Below are 16115 nucleotides of genomic sequence, written 5' to 3'. Positions count from 1 at the left end.
GGTCAGCATTTATTGTTTCAATTTGTGGCTTAAAGTCGGTCCGTCGCTTCTTGTTCTCGGCACCGGGAACCGACTCAGGTGCTCTGCACGAAAAAAAAGGAATCCTAATATGGCAAATCAAATGATGAAAAAAATTAAATTAACATTTTTACACTCTTCCTTATTATTTACTTGAGGTTACATACGTTTAGAACAAAAATAAAGTTTACAATTAAAAAAGTTTCACGGTGGCGAAAGGTTTAAATCCAAAAGCTAAAACTGCTGTAAATCTAATAATTTTATTTATGTAAGAATCCAGATTAAAACCATTTTAGCATTGATAAGATTTTATTGAATGTATTATTGCTAACAGAATACAATTATGAGCACTACGTTACAAAACGTAAAATTTATTTATTTACCTGTATAGATATATATGTGAATACTACAATTATTATTTCCTTTAATTTTAGAATAGTGTAATTGAATAGAATTTTAATTTTATTATCGACTTGACATCGCAACAACTTATTTTAGGTATTACATATTATTTATATGAAACTGATCATAGCTTTATATTTTAATTGTTTATCAATAGCATATATATATATATATTTAAGGGTCTATATAATTGTTGAAAGTCTTTCGGACTTAGCGCTTAGCGCTGAATATAATAGCGCAATATAAATTTCAGTATATTTCAACTCTGTGCGGCTTATTTGACACCCCCATTTAGCTCTCAAACAGAGTATGCAAACGGCCTTGAAAAAGACTTGCCAAGTGATGCTGATTAAGAATTTGCTTATTTTATTTATACTTTACTTCTCCTTCACTAAGTTACAAACCTCTGACATAAGTAAAAGTACCCTGGTAAAGGGTTTTCAAATTAGAAACAGGCCGACCAGGAAAATCATTAAATTATTTAAAATTCTATCCAAATACTATTTGCTATGTTAGATTAAATTACACTTGAAATTCATTGAATTGGGATTTGGTCGCCCATTTTTCCCCGTGTTGATGTGCTTGCAGTTTTCCGCTAGTGGAACTGTTTTTAGCTCCCGGCATAGTTCTCAGTTTCAATTCGGATGAGGTTTCAGCGTGCGGCTTCAGTTTTGTTGATTTGCAATTAAATTTGATGACATCAAAGGCGTATTTATCGCTTCCGCTGCCGATCGTCGCATATTTGATCGATGATCAAGTACATCTATGAGCTACGATAATAAGAAAGCGAGGCTTCGGCTCGGCTTCTGTTTCTGTTTCTGTTTCGGTTCTAATTCGGATTCTGTTTCGGTACCAGCAGATGTATTTGTATCGCTGGCCAGTTGCTTAAGTTGCATCTGTATGGGTATCTCGTGTAATTGTGCCAGTATCTCGTGCAGTTTCCATTTCGGCTTATGTTTGAGGTTCGATTCCTGGGGTGCGGGGCACTGGGTGCCACGTTCTGGGTTCAGATCGCCAGTCTTGTGGTATTTCTTGGAGCTGTGCTGGTTTAGTTCATTACCGACGCTTGAGACTCCGACTTGTGATACAGAAAGAAAAGAAAGACGAGGCTCTCGGGAAAATTCGGCGATTCGGGGACCCTTGTTCCTCAATTGATTGATATTCGTTTTTTTTTTGTTGGGTTAAACATTGTGGCAGTAGCAGTATGAAATGTGCGCAAAACCAGTGAATTTTATACCTTTTCAAACATAAAATATAGATAGACCTAAGATAAAATCGATAATATATTAATACACCAAAGGCTTATAAAGAAGTTTGGAAAATTGATAACATACAGTTATCCTAAGACTTCTAAAAATAGTCAGTAAGAAAACTTATTTTGTGCTTATAAGAATGTTGTAAATTAAAGGTATTATTTATTTGAAGAGATGAGAAAGGAAAGACTTTCAAACCTTAGGCTTAAGCTCTTTTCATTATACAGTTTTTATAAATGTTTTTAAGAAGTAAATACTATTATAATAAATTAAAGAAACTTAAGTGGAATGCTATACAAAAAAATTAAAAAAAGCGTGTCATTAAAAGCATGAAACAAATTACCTAAATTACTTAAATATACTTCATAAGAGGAATTAATAATCAATTAAAAAGGTACGACACATAAGTATGCTACATAAATAAAGTCTTAGATTAGTTATAATTATAAGTTTGAATTTAAACGTGACTAGTGCTACAAATATAAGTGCAAGCTTGCTGCGCTATGATAAAAACTAAATAACATTGAATTAAATAAATAAATTATAGAACAAATGATTGACATAAATACCTTATTTTGTAAATGGGCTTAAACTAACAATCATTGAACGACTTTTTACTGTGCCATATCTTACAGATATAAATTGCACTCAGCCCGCCATCGACGACTTCCCCAGGGATCTTTTCTCGGAGGCGCAAAGGCAGTCCGGTGCTGTTGTACTTCATGTTATAGCCAGTTTATATTTATTCGTAGCCTTAGCCGTAGTGTGTGATGAGTACTTCGTGCCAGCAGTTGAGAAAATATGTGCAGGTTCGTCAGCGGGGTTCGTTGGGACTTTGAATATTTATTACTTACGCATCCATATTAACCAATTACTAGCACTCAACATGTCCAATGATGTGGCGGGGGCCACGTTCATGGCTGCGGCCACCTCCGCCCCAGAGCTGTTTGTTAACGTGATAGGCACCTTTATCACGGAGGGTGATATCGGAGTGGGCACGATTGTCGGATCGGCGGTATTTAACATCCTGGCAGTCGCCGCCTGTTGCGGAATTGGAGCTGGAATGGCAAGTGCAGTCCTCTTTGGGTGCCTTATAGTACTAATTGTCTTATCTCCTAATCCTCTCCTACAATCCAGACTATACCCCTGGACTGGTGGCCGTTGACACGGGACAGTATTGCCTACGGAGTTACAGTGGCCATTCTCATCTGTGTGATGCACGACGAGCGCGTCGAGTGGTACGAAGCCCTCATCCTGGTCTCCCTGTACGCCGTCTACCTGGCGGTCATGTATTTCGACAAAACGTTCCAAAAGTGCGCCAAAGGTGAGTGATATTCCTAAAGATCCTAACCCCCTTGGTAACAATAGTCAACTTCAGGTGCATCGATATGCGAAGATTTAAATATATTACTTCGTATTGGCCACGTGCTTGCACAAATAAGTCAGAGACTGTAACAGTTATCACTTTTAAAATAAAAGTAATTTTTAACAGTTTTGTATATTATTCCTATTCAACGGTCAAACTGTTTCAAAAACTGTGTTATTTATTATACAGAAAATAATTGGATTTAATTGTTTTTGGAAAGGTCCTGAAATTATGTGCATAAAGTTAGCAATGCAACTTTTGAAAATGAAAATTTTTTTCTATCGACAATTTGCCGTTACTTATCCGTAAATTATTCGTGAAAAAAAAAAAATTTGCCGCTCAATTATTTTTAAAATTATAAGATGTTCTGCTAAGTTGATATCAACCCACACCAAAGTGCAAAATTTCCAAAATCTTTTTAATGGGAATTTGCCGTTATTTTGACGTAAATTATTCGTGAAAGAAAAAATTTAGTTTGTCTGGTTTTAACATTTTTTGTTTTAAAACTTAGTTGTTCTGCTAACATACATATGTATGTTCTGTTGATCGAAGTAGGGAACTTGATGTCCTTTTTGCCAGGATTTTACTGCTACCAGTGGTTAAACGACGACCAGTCTTCCAGTTCGATGTTCTGTTCTGTTTTTCCAGATGTCCTGTTGTACTCTGTATTTAAATAGAGCATCCGATTTTCTATAGGAAATCAGGGCAGCGGTGCTCTGAGTTTGTTTGTATGCATGCCAGAAAGATTGCTTTTGTTGCCTTAGATCATGCAGAGTTTTGCTCCACCAAGAAACATTTCGCGGATATAGAGAGGGTTTGGTTTGTGGGATAGCTACATTAGCTGAGACATTGATTCCTTTTATTATTTATGAGGAAGTGGACCGCATCGCTTTGGCTGATTAGGGGTTGTGGGGATAGGGCACTGTGGGATGGGGGAAGGGGACTGGGAGAAGGGGACTGGAGGATGGGGAAAGGTTTGCGTTCTCGCTATGATGATTTGATGATTTGGCTACTGAAGAGTAAGAAGCGGTATTAACCGGATTATGTGACGTTGTTTTGTATATTGTTTTGGCTTCACGCATAGTGCATTTTCTGACTGTTTTTATTTTAAGTATTTCTCTTTGTTCTTGGTACTTAGGACATTGTCTGGAAATGGTCGGATGCTCGCCAGAGCAATTGGCACAGCAGATTTTTGTGAATTTGTTTGGGGAATGGGAGTGGTTGGGCACATTCGGAGCAAAGTGCGGTGTTTCCACATTTTTTGGTTGTGTGACCGAGGAGTTGGCAAGACTTGCATCTCATGGGATTGGGTTGATTTTACCGAGTGCCATGAAATTTAGATTTTAGATGGAAGGTTATAGAGTTCGAATGTTATTAGAATGACTCCGCTGCGTTAAGACACACCATCGTAGGATTTCATAAATTTGTAAACTTCCGTAACCTTTTGAAGCCTCGGGATGAGGAAATTTGGTCATAGTCGAGGGTATTATGGTTCGTTCTCAGTATGAGACCATATTTGAACATAATTTGAAGGTATCTGTGGACAAATAATGCCTCGGAACCATCTTGATTCACCAACAGGATAATGATCCCAAGCATACGGCGCATATCCTGAAGAATTGGCTGCTGTTTTATGCTTTCCGGCAATTGTTTTCACCACCATAAGGCCTGGGCATACACATTATAGAGCAGGTTTGGGTAATTTTGGATCGAAAATTTTGAAAGTTCTATGTAAAAAATCGTCCGTAGACTTTTGTCAATGCCATTTTTAAGTTTTTCGTCCGTAACTTTTAAAGTTTTGTGAGAATAAGAATACAAGTTTGGTTTTTGTATATTAATAACATTAAGAACAAAACTGCATCATTACTTTTCCCGTAAAAACAATAGGAGTGGGGGAACTCCCAAAAAGGGGGTCGTCCGTAGACTTTTGTCCGCAACTGTATTCCAAATATACGGTGCATTTTGAACAACATCATTAGGACAATTGATGCCCTCATCTCGCCAGCAAACCATTTTCACTAGAACTATTTATTTGCAAAACTTGTCACAAGTAAATGTTACCGTTCATAGTTAAAATTCCGTAAAAATATTACGAATACTAAGCAAAAATAAGCGTTATGGGGAAAATAAATACATTTGAATGTACTGTCATTTGAATTCGCCAGGTTCGCCGCACAATAAATTGATGATACAAATTGAATATGTCATCCCAGCCTTAGAAACATAATGGGTTTAAATAGGAAACTAACTGGTATTTTTCTGTGAACCGAAAAGGGACCATTTTCGAACGCCTCAGCAAAATTCTGCGAGCGGTACCTTCTTACTTATGAACATATCGTTCTTAAATTAAGAACGGTTTTTTAATAATTCAAATCGCCATAATAAAAATGCGTACAAATTTTTAGTTTTATATATATTTCGAATACACTTGGGAATACACTTGCATAATCTGATGCTTCTCCAAAAACGTTAACAGCTGAGCGTCGTCGCCGGTTATTTCACTGCAAACTTCCTCGTTGTCTGATAAATTACACTATATTTTACTTGGATTAATGTAAAATGATCTTCCATTTAATTCTTACCATCATACTTTCACGTAAATACGTTAATATCCAGTTTGTTTTCCATTTTAGCACTTTCTTTGCAATTAACACTCACCAGAAACACAAACAATGTGGCGAACAAACAATCGATTTTCAATAAAAATAACCCTTATATCGTAGCTTTTTCATGAACGGCGTTCGAAATTTGAGACCAATTTTCGCATATTCAGACCGACTGGTTCAAAGCTGGAAATTTTTATGAACACTGTTCCACTTTTATGAACAGAAGGTTTTGTCTTTACGAACGGCGTTCTAGATTTAAGAACAAACGTTCAAAATGTGAGAACAAAAAAAGGAGAACGGATTGTTCGCAAATCATGAAAAATGTTCTTGATTTTTTTCGTACTTTTTTTTCTGGGTGCAGAAATTACTCAAAAATTAATGTTTTCATATGTTTATACGCGTTACACGTAGAGTAAAAGAGTATATTGTATTCGTGCAAAAGTATGTAACAGCTAGATGGAAGCGTTTCCGACCCCATAAAGTATATATATATATATATATATATATATATATATATATATATATAGCCAAGTCGATCTAGCCATGTCCGTCTGTCTGTCCATCTGTCTGTCTGTATGAATGCTGAGATCTCGGAAACTACAAAAGCTATGAAGGTTGGGCTTCCTACGCAGCGCAAGTTTATTTCAGTGTCTGGCGCCCACAATTAGATCAAGAATATATATACTTTGTAGAATCGGAAACGTCTCCTTCACTGTGTTGCATACTTCTGATTGAATTCATTATCCCTCTTTAAGGGTAAAAAACAATGCCGATTCTAAGCTTTTAGAGCTATACTTTAAGATTTTACAATACAATACATATTTGCAAAACCTTACTCTCACGATACTACACAGGTGGCGTAAAGCAGGCGCGTTCGCGCAGCCGGTCCTCCAACTGCAGCATACACACAAAAAACAGCAATGAGAAGGAACCAGGTACACAAGAAACCACCAAATCCACCTTCATACCAGCCAACACGTAGCATTCACTACATCTGACTCCTGACATGGTCCCGCTTTCTAAACCAAACTATTAGCTGCCTTTAATTTACTCTAAAAATCACCTTTGCAGAGCTCGTGGAAAATCGTATATGCCAGAACATGGCTAACATTCAGCTGAACGGAGGACTAAACAATGACCCGCCGAAGGCTACAGGCACCACCAGTGGCGGCACTACCACCATTTCGATCACCACCTCAGCCATGACCACCGCGATAGGCACCACCACGCACAGTGTCGGAGCTGAAGGAGAAGGAGGAAGGGCGGCAGGTGATGTTCCTTCTGAACCGGGCTCCATTGCCCTTATGGCACAAATGGACGGTGGCGAGGCAGAGTCCCAGCTAGCTGTGGCTGCCGCTGATGAGGATCGCGAGGAAGAGGGCTACTCCCTGCTCACATACCCGAAGGATAAGAGCTGTTTTGCACAGTTTACCTGGCTCATTATCTGGCCGATTCATCTCCTATTTCGCATCGCCATCCCCGACTGCAAGAAGGCCAAGAACAACAAGATTTTCCCGCTTACCTTCATAATGTGCATCGTCTGGATAGGATCGCTGTCTTACGTGGTTGCGTGGATGATAACCATTATCGGTGAGATATGTGCATGATTATTAAATTACTACTTACTTATTCTCCGGTCTTAGACTAGCAGTCTTTAAATAATTGGTGAACCCCTAAGGGTTGTGAAAACAGCGATAGTGACCATCGATAAATTTGGCTATCATTCTATTTTATTTTTTTCATCCATCTCCCTCCCACTTCCTTTAGCCGAGTGACGGGTATTAGATAGTCGGGACACCAACCCGACTATATCGTTCTCTGTGGATATTCGCCATATATACATATTTTAATGACTTTATTTCTTATTTTCTTTCTACACAGGTGATACACTTAAGATACCTGACTCGGTGATGGGGATTACATTCCTGGCGGCTGGAACTAGCGTTCCCGAAGCTGTATCCAGTGTGATCGTGGCGAAGCGTGGTGAGTGGTCAAAAAACGATATCTGATGAAGTGTGGTCTATTCAAGTATCTGCCACAGGTCACGGATCGATGGGGATCTGCAACTCAATTGGGTCAAACACCTTCGACATCCTGCTGTGCCTGGGGGTTCCCTGGCTAATCAAAGCTGTCTTCTTTCCGATCCAACCGGGACAGAACTACGTGGCCATAAACTCGGCTGGATTGGAGTACTCGGCGATCACTTTGCTGTCGACGCTGTTTCTGCTGTATCTAACGTTCTCCACAAACAAGTTCAAATTGGACAAGAAGGTGGGCACCGCCTGTCTGGTGATGTACCTGGTTTTCATGGTTTTCGCCTCCCTCATCGAACTCAACGTGTTCTTCCGCGTTAACCTGCCCACATGCGGTCGATCATGAGATGGATCTGTATCCGATGATAGCGCGATATACGAAGGCCGACTTGTGGAGTATGAGGTGTGGATGAACGATTCACCATTTTGAATGAATGGATGGAGTGTAGAAAGGCCAGTCATCTAGTGCTGGTTCCGTTTTCCGATTCAGTTTCCGGCAGCTGGCTGGAGTGCAGTCGTTTAATTAATTAATATGAATTTTCTGTTCTATTCTATCTTCCTCGATAGTTGAGTTACGTTATACGTTATGCTGTTATTGTAATAATACTTTTTTTTTTATTATTATTATTAAAGTAGACTCTTTCACAACCTTCGGTTAGAAACCAAATGAAAAATTGAAAATAGATGAGAAGATATGAAAAGAAATTAAAGGGCGAAACACAAAACCAAAACCACACTAAAAAATTTAATAATGTATTTATATGATTAATATATATGAGATTTAACAAAGAGTGGAATGATAGCAAATGTTGTTAATGGAATTTCTTTGGTTTGTGGTAAGATTAACTTAATTTTTTACATTTAGTACGAAACACATACTGTTGGTCGCACTACATTTAAAATTTGAGTCTTTGTCTCGATTAACGTTGAAACTCACATGTTTAGGCTAAGGTGTGTTTCAAAACTATACGACACCCATACCTTTTTTTTAATTTTGTAGTATTGTTGTTGTTTATAGAAAGCGAAACATTTTAATGCAGATCGAAAGAACAATGTATCATGTGTACGAAAAAAATACCACGCGTCCTTGATCCTCTTTTCAAGGACTTACCGCTAATTTTTCGAAATATAGTATATTTTACGGCTAGTTGTGATTGTTTCAAAATTATACGACACCATCGATTTTTCCTGGTTCCAATGATTAAACTTAACAAAATTTTTTTTCTGATTAAATATAATCTAATAGATTCCATTTTGAGAGTTATCCAGCCCAAAGATCATTCGAATCCTCGACCCATACATAAATAACTGCAAATAACTGTCAACCGATTTTCCTAAGGCAGTTTGAATCTCGACAAAACCGAAAAAAATTTTGCTCACAAACTCTCACTCTAAGCGGAACCCTTTTGTGGTTTTGCTTGTCGGTTTCGGTCCGACCGTTCGGCAACAAAGCAATCGGTCTTTCAATAACCACTCGGTGAGACCCTTTTAAGTTAACAGTCACCTAAAAGGGTTTCAGAAAGACTACTGTTAAATAAAAGTCAGAAAATAGGAACCCAGTTTACATAGGAAATCAAGATAATTCTAAAATTGCATTGAACATATAAATGTACATTAGGGCGGTCCACATTTGTATGGAAATTTTTAAGGTCCTACTCTTATCCGCTTATACGGTGCGCATTGCGGTATTCAATGTATACCAAAAGAAAATTTTTAAAAAAATCGTGTTTTAGGGTCTGCGAATTGGTTTCAAAGTTTATCACCCATACGCACTGTTGCCTTCGATCAAAAAGTTTTTCTGATCAAGGTTGCATAGATATCAACAATTCAGTTGTTGTTTTGCTCTACTTTTTTTTAAACAATTATTCCAACGAAATTCATAATTTGACAAGACAAGAAACGATTTTGTTCGACCAAATTCGAACTTTTATACATGTCGTATGAGTAATTTTAAAGCGAACTTTGAAAACGTTTCGCAAGGTCTAAATCTCAAAAAAAAATTTTTTGTTTTCACATACATTTTTTGCATGCTTTATTATATCATGCTAAGGGGTGAGAAAAGAATTTAATTTTTTGGACCGCCCTAATGTACATATTATTGTATTCTGAATTTAGGTTAGCTGTTATTTTTTTTGTTTGCTTCAATATACAACCCTAGTCAAAAGTATTTTCACAAATTTGAATGTTAACTGTACTCATATTTTGAACTTATAATATAAACATGTTGGCACCTATAGAAAGAGCGCTTCAATTCCGTTTAAATGACACAAAAATGTTCTTAACCTATTAAGCACCCTTTGACAAATTAGACAATTTTTTTTGATAGTCAAATTTTTAACTTTTTTCCTGGGGCTTGAAAAAAAAATGGGGTGAACTTCCGTTTAGCTCCAAAATCCACGTTATTTGGGGTCCTGATTATTGGAAAAAAAGTCAAAGTTGGCGCAAATAACGGGATCATGGAAAATAACGGTAAAAACTGTTTTTCTTAAATATCTTCGAATATAATAACTTAATCAAAAAGCTAGCTAAATGAAAGCTATTAAATAAATGAGTATTTTATGTTTTATAAATTTTTTCTGTAAAACTAATAGTTTTCTTTAAAAACGCTAAATAAGAATATTTTTTCACAGTGTTTAAAAATAAAAAACCGTTGGAGCACACTTGCGTCATTTTGCCCGATATATCGCACAAAAGCTTCATATTGTATCGGTGTGTCAAAATTTATATCGATATTAGCGATGATACTACCTAAGCACGAGAATGGCATTACATTTTTTATTTTTTTTTTTTTTTTGTATTAAGTTACTCTCAACCTCGAGCAGCTGAGAGAATTATTACATTTTTTAGGAAGAGCATTTCAGTTCTCGTAGTTAAATATAACATTTAGAAAACAAAATAAAACACAAATTATACAACGGAAATAAAATGTATTAACAAAAAATACATATAAATCATTTATAAAATCGCAGGCAAAAATTTTTTTAAACAAAAATCGCCTTACTACTTTCTTTAAAAGCTTATCCAGTTTTCATTCAGGTCATCCGTTCCATTTCCTTTTTTCGAAGAGCATGAACACGATACATCGTATAAAAAGGCAAAATAGGTCCATCGGCATTTTATGGCGGGATATTGCAGTATTTTAAAATGTTCACACCCAATTTAAAATACTTCTTTTAGTTTTTCCTCGAAAACCTTTATGTTTACGAAGAAAATGATTAATACACAAAAGATCCGTTTTATAAATATCTTCTGTTTTTGTCATTTTTTGATTTTTCTTTTATTTTCCGAAAAAACTGCAAAAAACCGAAAATTTTACGATTTTTACCGTTATTTTTCAAGATCCCGTTATTTGCGCCAACTTTGGCTATTTTTCCCGTAATCAGGACCCAAAAACACGTCAATATGGAAAGTTTGAAAAAAATTGGGGGTAGGAGCTAAACGAAAGTTTATCCCAAAGCCGAGTAAAAAACAATAGTCTCACTTTTGCTGACAGTTAAAAATGTTTATTATAACTGTTTCAACTAAAATTGTATCAAACGATTGGTCATATAGGACTTTATATTCCTTAGGGTTCGTCAATGTCGCACATATTCTCTTTGCTGAACAACATCTCCAGTAAACAAGCAATGATAAGAAAGAGTATATAGGAGATCAGGCTAATCCAACCAACGATCTTGCCTAACAAAAATTTGCTGATCAGAAAACTCACATAAAGGATGATGGCGGTCACTACTAGCATAGCCGAAGTGATGGTGAGAGCCGAGGAATCGATCACGATACTGTGCTGGGTAATCAGGCTCTTTAATAGCCAAGGCAGACCCAGACATACGAATATGTCGAACGTGTTTGAGCCAATAGCATTGCAGATGGCCATTGAACCATAACCTAAGAAGAGAGGTATATTAGTAAAAACGAGGACGGAAGCTATCTTCGGCAAGCCGAAGTTGTAATACCCTTGCAAATTTCACGAATTAAAATTTGACTACAATAGCAACATGAATTAATAAACAAAATATAAAGATCATCAGAGTGTGTGTGCAGACCGCTGTCCTACAGTATACGTGAGCGAGCAGCGGGTGGGCAGAACATAACCCTGCACACACACTCTGATGATCTGCCCAGTGCAATTTACTTATAGTAAAGTATAACATACATAATGTATAGTCTATCTCCACTATGTAAAACGTGGAATTACTTACCCTTTTTGGATACGATATAGGAGGACGCCACTTCTGGCACACTGGTGCCGGCGGCTAATACAGTGAGCCCCATGATCGAGTCCGGAATGTGAAGGTTGAAGCCTACAACGGTTAAAAACCAGGCAAGCAGATAGGATATCGCACTAATCCAAAGAATGGACAGAAGCATGGACAGGAAGAAAATTGACCTAACACTAGGGATGGTGCAGGCAAGCACCAGTTCCGCGGGATATTTGATCGCCCACCAGGTCCACTGACAACAATTAGAGCCTGATTCCGGTTTCGTGCACACGTGCTCTCGGAATCCCTTCAGCGGCTCATCCTCACGCGTCATCGGATCCTCGTCCAATAACTCCGACTCCGTATGCGCCTCTGAGAAAGAGTATTTTTCTTAGCTATAGAAAAGTCCTTGCAAGTTTAATTTTATCTTAAAAATATTTTTGTACCCGTTACTCATATAGTAAAAGGGAAAATTGTGTTAGTGAAAAAGTATTTTACAGGTTGAAAGAAGCGTTTCCGACCCTGAAAGTATATATATTTCTGATCAGGATCACTAGCCGAGTCGATCTAGCCATGTCCGTCTGTCTGTCCGTATGAACACTGAGATCTCGGAAACTACAAAAGCTAGAAGGTTGAGATTTTCCACACATATTCTTGGGCTTCCTACGCAGCGCATGTTTGTTACAGATGAGCGCCACGCCCACAATCGCCCACTAACGATTTTAAAATGTGTCTGGCGCCCAAACATTTAAAGAATTCCGAGAACTATAAATGCAATTTTGTTGTGTATATTTATACCTATTGAAATGTAGAAGACATTTTTCAAATCGGACCATTCATTAAAAAGTTATGCGCAATCAAAAAAATTGTATATATCCATCTCCCTTGCACTCCCTTTAGCTGAGTGACGGGTATTAGATAGTCGGGACACCAACCCGACTATAGCGTTCTTTCTTGACAAGAGAGAGAGAGAGAACGCTAGTCGAGTTCCTCGACTATTAAATACCCGTTACTCAGCTTAACAACTTTAATATTTCAAAAAATTTACATTTTGCATTCACATATTCCAAGTTAGAGTGACCAGCTTTTTTCAGCACCAGCAGGAGTGTTGAGCACGCGGCGACGCGCCATCTATGGCACGGAATTGGTACTATTCATACACAAAACTGTGGGCGACACGGCTTTTTGCGGTTTGTGGGCGTTATAGGGGGCGTGGCACCTTGATCAAATAAACTTGCGCTGCGTAGGAAGCCCAAGAATATGTGTAGGAAATCCCAACCTTCTATCTTTTGTAGTTTCCGAGATCTAAGCGTTCATCCAGACAGGCAGACAGACATGGCTATATCGACTCGGGTAGTGACCCTGATCAAGAATATATATACTTTATATGGTCGGAAACGCCTCCTTCTTGCTGTCACATACTTTTGCACGATTACAATATACCCTTTTACTCTACGAGTAACGGGTATAAAAACCTTAAAAATATTTAACTGGTAGAACAAATACATATTGGGGTCTAGTTAAAAGAAAACTGGAATTTAACTAGTTGCAATTGAAATTCATATGATCCCAAAATATAGCCTAGAGTGTAAATGTCTTGGGAAATTTAACACAAAACAAACCAAAGTGACGAGGTCCTCGGCTCAATCCCCAGTCTCTGTAAATTTTTTTTTGTTTGCTAGGTAATGCTTTAGTTTTATTTTAAACTTAGTTTAACCTGTGCGAGGCAGACAGACAACGGACATGGTTATATCGACTCGGTGACCCTGATCAAGAATACAACATACCCTTTGACTCTACGAGTAACGGGTATAAAAAGTATTCTCCTTACTGCGAACCAAATTCTGTATCCGGCGGTCCAGGATTAGTTGAATGAGATAAGCTAGGTATAGTAGTACAAAAACAGTAGCTTCATACCACTTGACCAGCGAGTCCCACAATACAATCGTAAGAGACGCGATGGCCACGAGGTACCAAATTGTATCCCTCGATATCGGCCACCAATCCAGCTTGCTCTGCAAAAAATAGAAAATAAGATGCTTATGAGACTGTATCTAATTTAATTTGTGATTACTACGCACCGGTGGAGTAAGGATGCCGCACACGGCTGCAATTACCAGGATATTGAACACGGAGGATCCCACGATTGTGCCCACTCCTATGTCGCCGTGAGTGATAAAGGTTCCCACAAAGGCTACGAAGAGTTCAGGCGCCGAAGTGGCAGCAGCCAAAAAAGTGGCTCCGGCAACATCATATGTCATACGCAGCGCTGTTTAAATATGAGCAGTTGTTACGTAAATTAAAAGCGAGGACGGAAGCTAACATCGGCAAGCCGAAGTTTTAATACCCTTGCAGATTTCACAAATTTAAATTTGACTCCAATAGCAACATGAATTAATAAGCAACAAAATATTTTATAATTGAAAAAAATAAAATTTTAAAATTTTTCACCCTATTGTTCCTATGGGAGCTATAGGATATAGACGTCCGATCGGCACGCGCTTTTACCCTGATCAAGGTATGCGTAAAATAATAAGATTTAATAAGATTCAATAGCTCGTACACTGAGCGAAATATCTTAATTTTGTGAAAGCTTTATCCGATTGTTCCTATGGGAGCTATAGGATATGGACGTCCGATCGGGTCGGCTTTCAAACTTGATCTGCGTACACATGTTTTAGGACGACTTTTTCAGTTTTCCCTAAGGAAAAAAATATTTTTTTTTCTTTTTTATTAAGCTAATAAAATAACCTTTCGATCAGTACCAATGGCGTAAAGTTTCATAAGTGAATGTCGAAATGGCAGATTAAAAATAAAAGGTGTACCAACCTACAGACCTCTCCCCTATTTAATGACGACTCTAATAATTTTTCGTCACAAATGTTGATATCAGAACTTTTGTATGTTGAAGGCGCGATCGTCATAGTTTTTTACCTCGTTAAGAGGTGTTTTTATTTGATCAAATCTTACTGTAGCACAAACGCTCCATCGCTGGCACCAAATATTCGTCGCAAACAATCGCCAGGACTATGAAGAGGTACATGCTGAGGAAAAAGCACATTACGGTTGCAACCCAACTTTTCTGTCGCATAAAGTTGGGGAACTCCAAAATGGCCGGCAGAGTGCAATTAAGGTCATCCATTTCAACGCTCCTATATACGAACGCGAAGTGGTTCCATTCTGAAATAACAAAATTTATTAAATCCATAATAAGCCCAAATATATTTTAATCAATATCAATTACTACAAAATTATGTAATTTTTTGACCGTTTTTAATTCATTAATATTACGTGAAATTTTATATTGCATCTTTTACAAACTGATTTCGCAAAAAATTACTTTTTCACATTTTTAATTTGCCTGACATTTTGTTTACATCTACTATTTGGGCATTTATACTAAGTAAACCCGAAAATAATATTTCGAAATTTGCTAAAAAAAGACAAATTGTAATCGGAAACGTCTCACTGCGTTGCAAACATCTGACTGAATATATAATACCCTCTGTAAGGGTATAAAAATATATTCTTGATCAGAAACACTAGACGAGTCGATCTAGCCATGTCCGCCTGTCTGGATGAAACTTTCCCAAAACTCTTCTTTCTATTGCAGGTAGTATATAAGTCGGAACTGGCCGGATCAGACAACTATATCTTATAGCTCCCATAGGAAAGATTAAAAAAAAATCTTAAATATTCTGGCTTCGGTGTTTTATGAAATATTACCTTCTACTCTTGGGAACATCATTTTTTAATATTTCTGGATCACTATATTATATAGCTGCCATAGTTTGTTTTCCTATCAGAATACAAGAGGTTTACAAAGTAAGTTGACCAAATTGTATACTGATAGATTTTCCTTGTCTTATTGTGTTTACAGAAACTTGGTTAAAACCGGAAATTCTTAGTTCGGAAGTCTTTCCAACTAAGTTCACAAAGTACAGGGTTGATCGTCCCTCCCGACGTGGAGGTGGAGTTTTAATTGCAGTTGACTCAAAATTAATAAAAACTTTAAGACTAGACAAATAAACTCTCATAAATTTTAATCAGTATCTTGTGCTTACCATTATTATTATGCTTGAAGTTGGTAGAGTCCCAGACGGAGAGCATGGTGCTAATATGAATCAGTGTTAGCAGAACTATTTCACAATTTTACATGTAAATTATCAAAATATTTAATGTCTACATAAGATAACATCAACAAAAATTTGTTTTGATTAAGTAAAGAAAGCATCGCC

The 16115-nt window shown here is 37.3% G+C and overlaps 2 protein-coding genes across 10 annotated transcripts in view; one reads left to right on the top strand and one right to left on the bottom strand.

Annotated features, from left to right (window-relative positions):
• zyd (sodium/potassium/calcium exchanger zydeco) overlaps nucleotides 1-8469 on the top strand; it is a 24928-nt gene extending 16459 nt beyond the window's left edge. For 2 of the 5 annotated variants that reach the window (XM_017153795.3, XM_070218770.1), the window contains exons 3-9: nucleotides 2309-2482; nucleotides 2552-2739; nucleotides 2811-2997; nucleotides 6500-6580; nucleotides 6717-7235; nucleotides 7527-7628; nucleotides 7687-8469. In XM_017153795.3, the coding sequence (XP_017009284.2) occupies nucleotides 2309-2482; nucleotides 2552-2739; nucleotides 2811-2997; nucleotides 6500-6580; nucleotides 6717-7235; nucleotides 7527-7628; nucleotides 7687-8024 (1589 nt within the window). In that variant the 3' untranslated portion in view covers nucleotides 8025-8469. Of the gene's footprint in view, nucleotides 1-1459; nucleotides 1632-2308; nucleotides 2483-2551; nucleotides 2740-2810; nucleotides 2998-6499; nucleotides 6581-6716; nucleotides 7236-7526; nucleotides 7629-7686 lie in introns of those variants that run through there. The other 3 variants (XM_017153797.3, XM_070218772.1, XM_070218771.1) reach the window with 3 other exon arrangements.
• On the bottom strand, nucleotides 8050-16115 carry LOC108065536 (sodium/potassium/calcium exchanger 4). 5 transcript variants are annotated; one of them, XM_070218773.1, is made up of 7 exons: nucleotides 15942-16111; nucleotides 14848-15057; nucleotides 13959-14146; nucleotides 13709-13892; nucleotides 11878-12249; nucleotides 11388-11563; nucleotides 8050-8182 (listed from the first exon to the last, which is right to left on the bottom strand). In XM_070218773.1, the coding sequence occupies exons 1-7, from the start codon at nucleotides 15985-15987 to the stop codon at nucleotides 8165-8167; spliced, it is 1194 nt and encodes a 397-aa protein (XP_070074874.1). In that variant the 5' UTR covers nucleotides 15988-16111; the 3' UTR covers nucleotides 8050-8164. The 5 variants fall into 5 exon arrangements, with proteins under 5 accessions (XP_070074874.1, XP_070074876.1, XP_070074875.1 ...); XM_070218775.1 differs by lacking the exon at nucleotides 11878-12249 and having other exon boundaries at nucleotides 13795-13892; nucleotides 15942-16113; XM_017153542.3 differs by lacking the exon at nucleotides 8050-8182 and having other exon boundaries at nucleotides 11177-11563.

The sequence above is a fragment of the Drosophila takahashii genome, chromosome X (genome assembly GCF_030179915.1).
Source record: "Drosophila takahashii strain IR98-3 E-12201 chromosome X, DtakHiC1v2, whole genome shotgun sequence".
In the NCBI taxonomy this organism is placed as follows: domain Eukaryota; kingdom Metazoa; phylum Arthropoda; class Insecta; order Diptera; family Drosophilidae; genus Drosophila; species Drosophila takahashii.
This window is presented reverse-complemented; position numbering and strand designations above follow the sequence as displayed.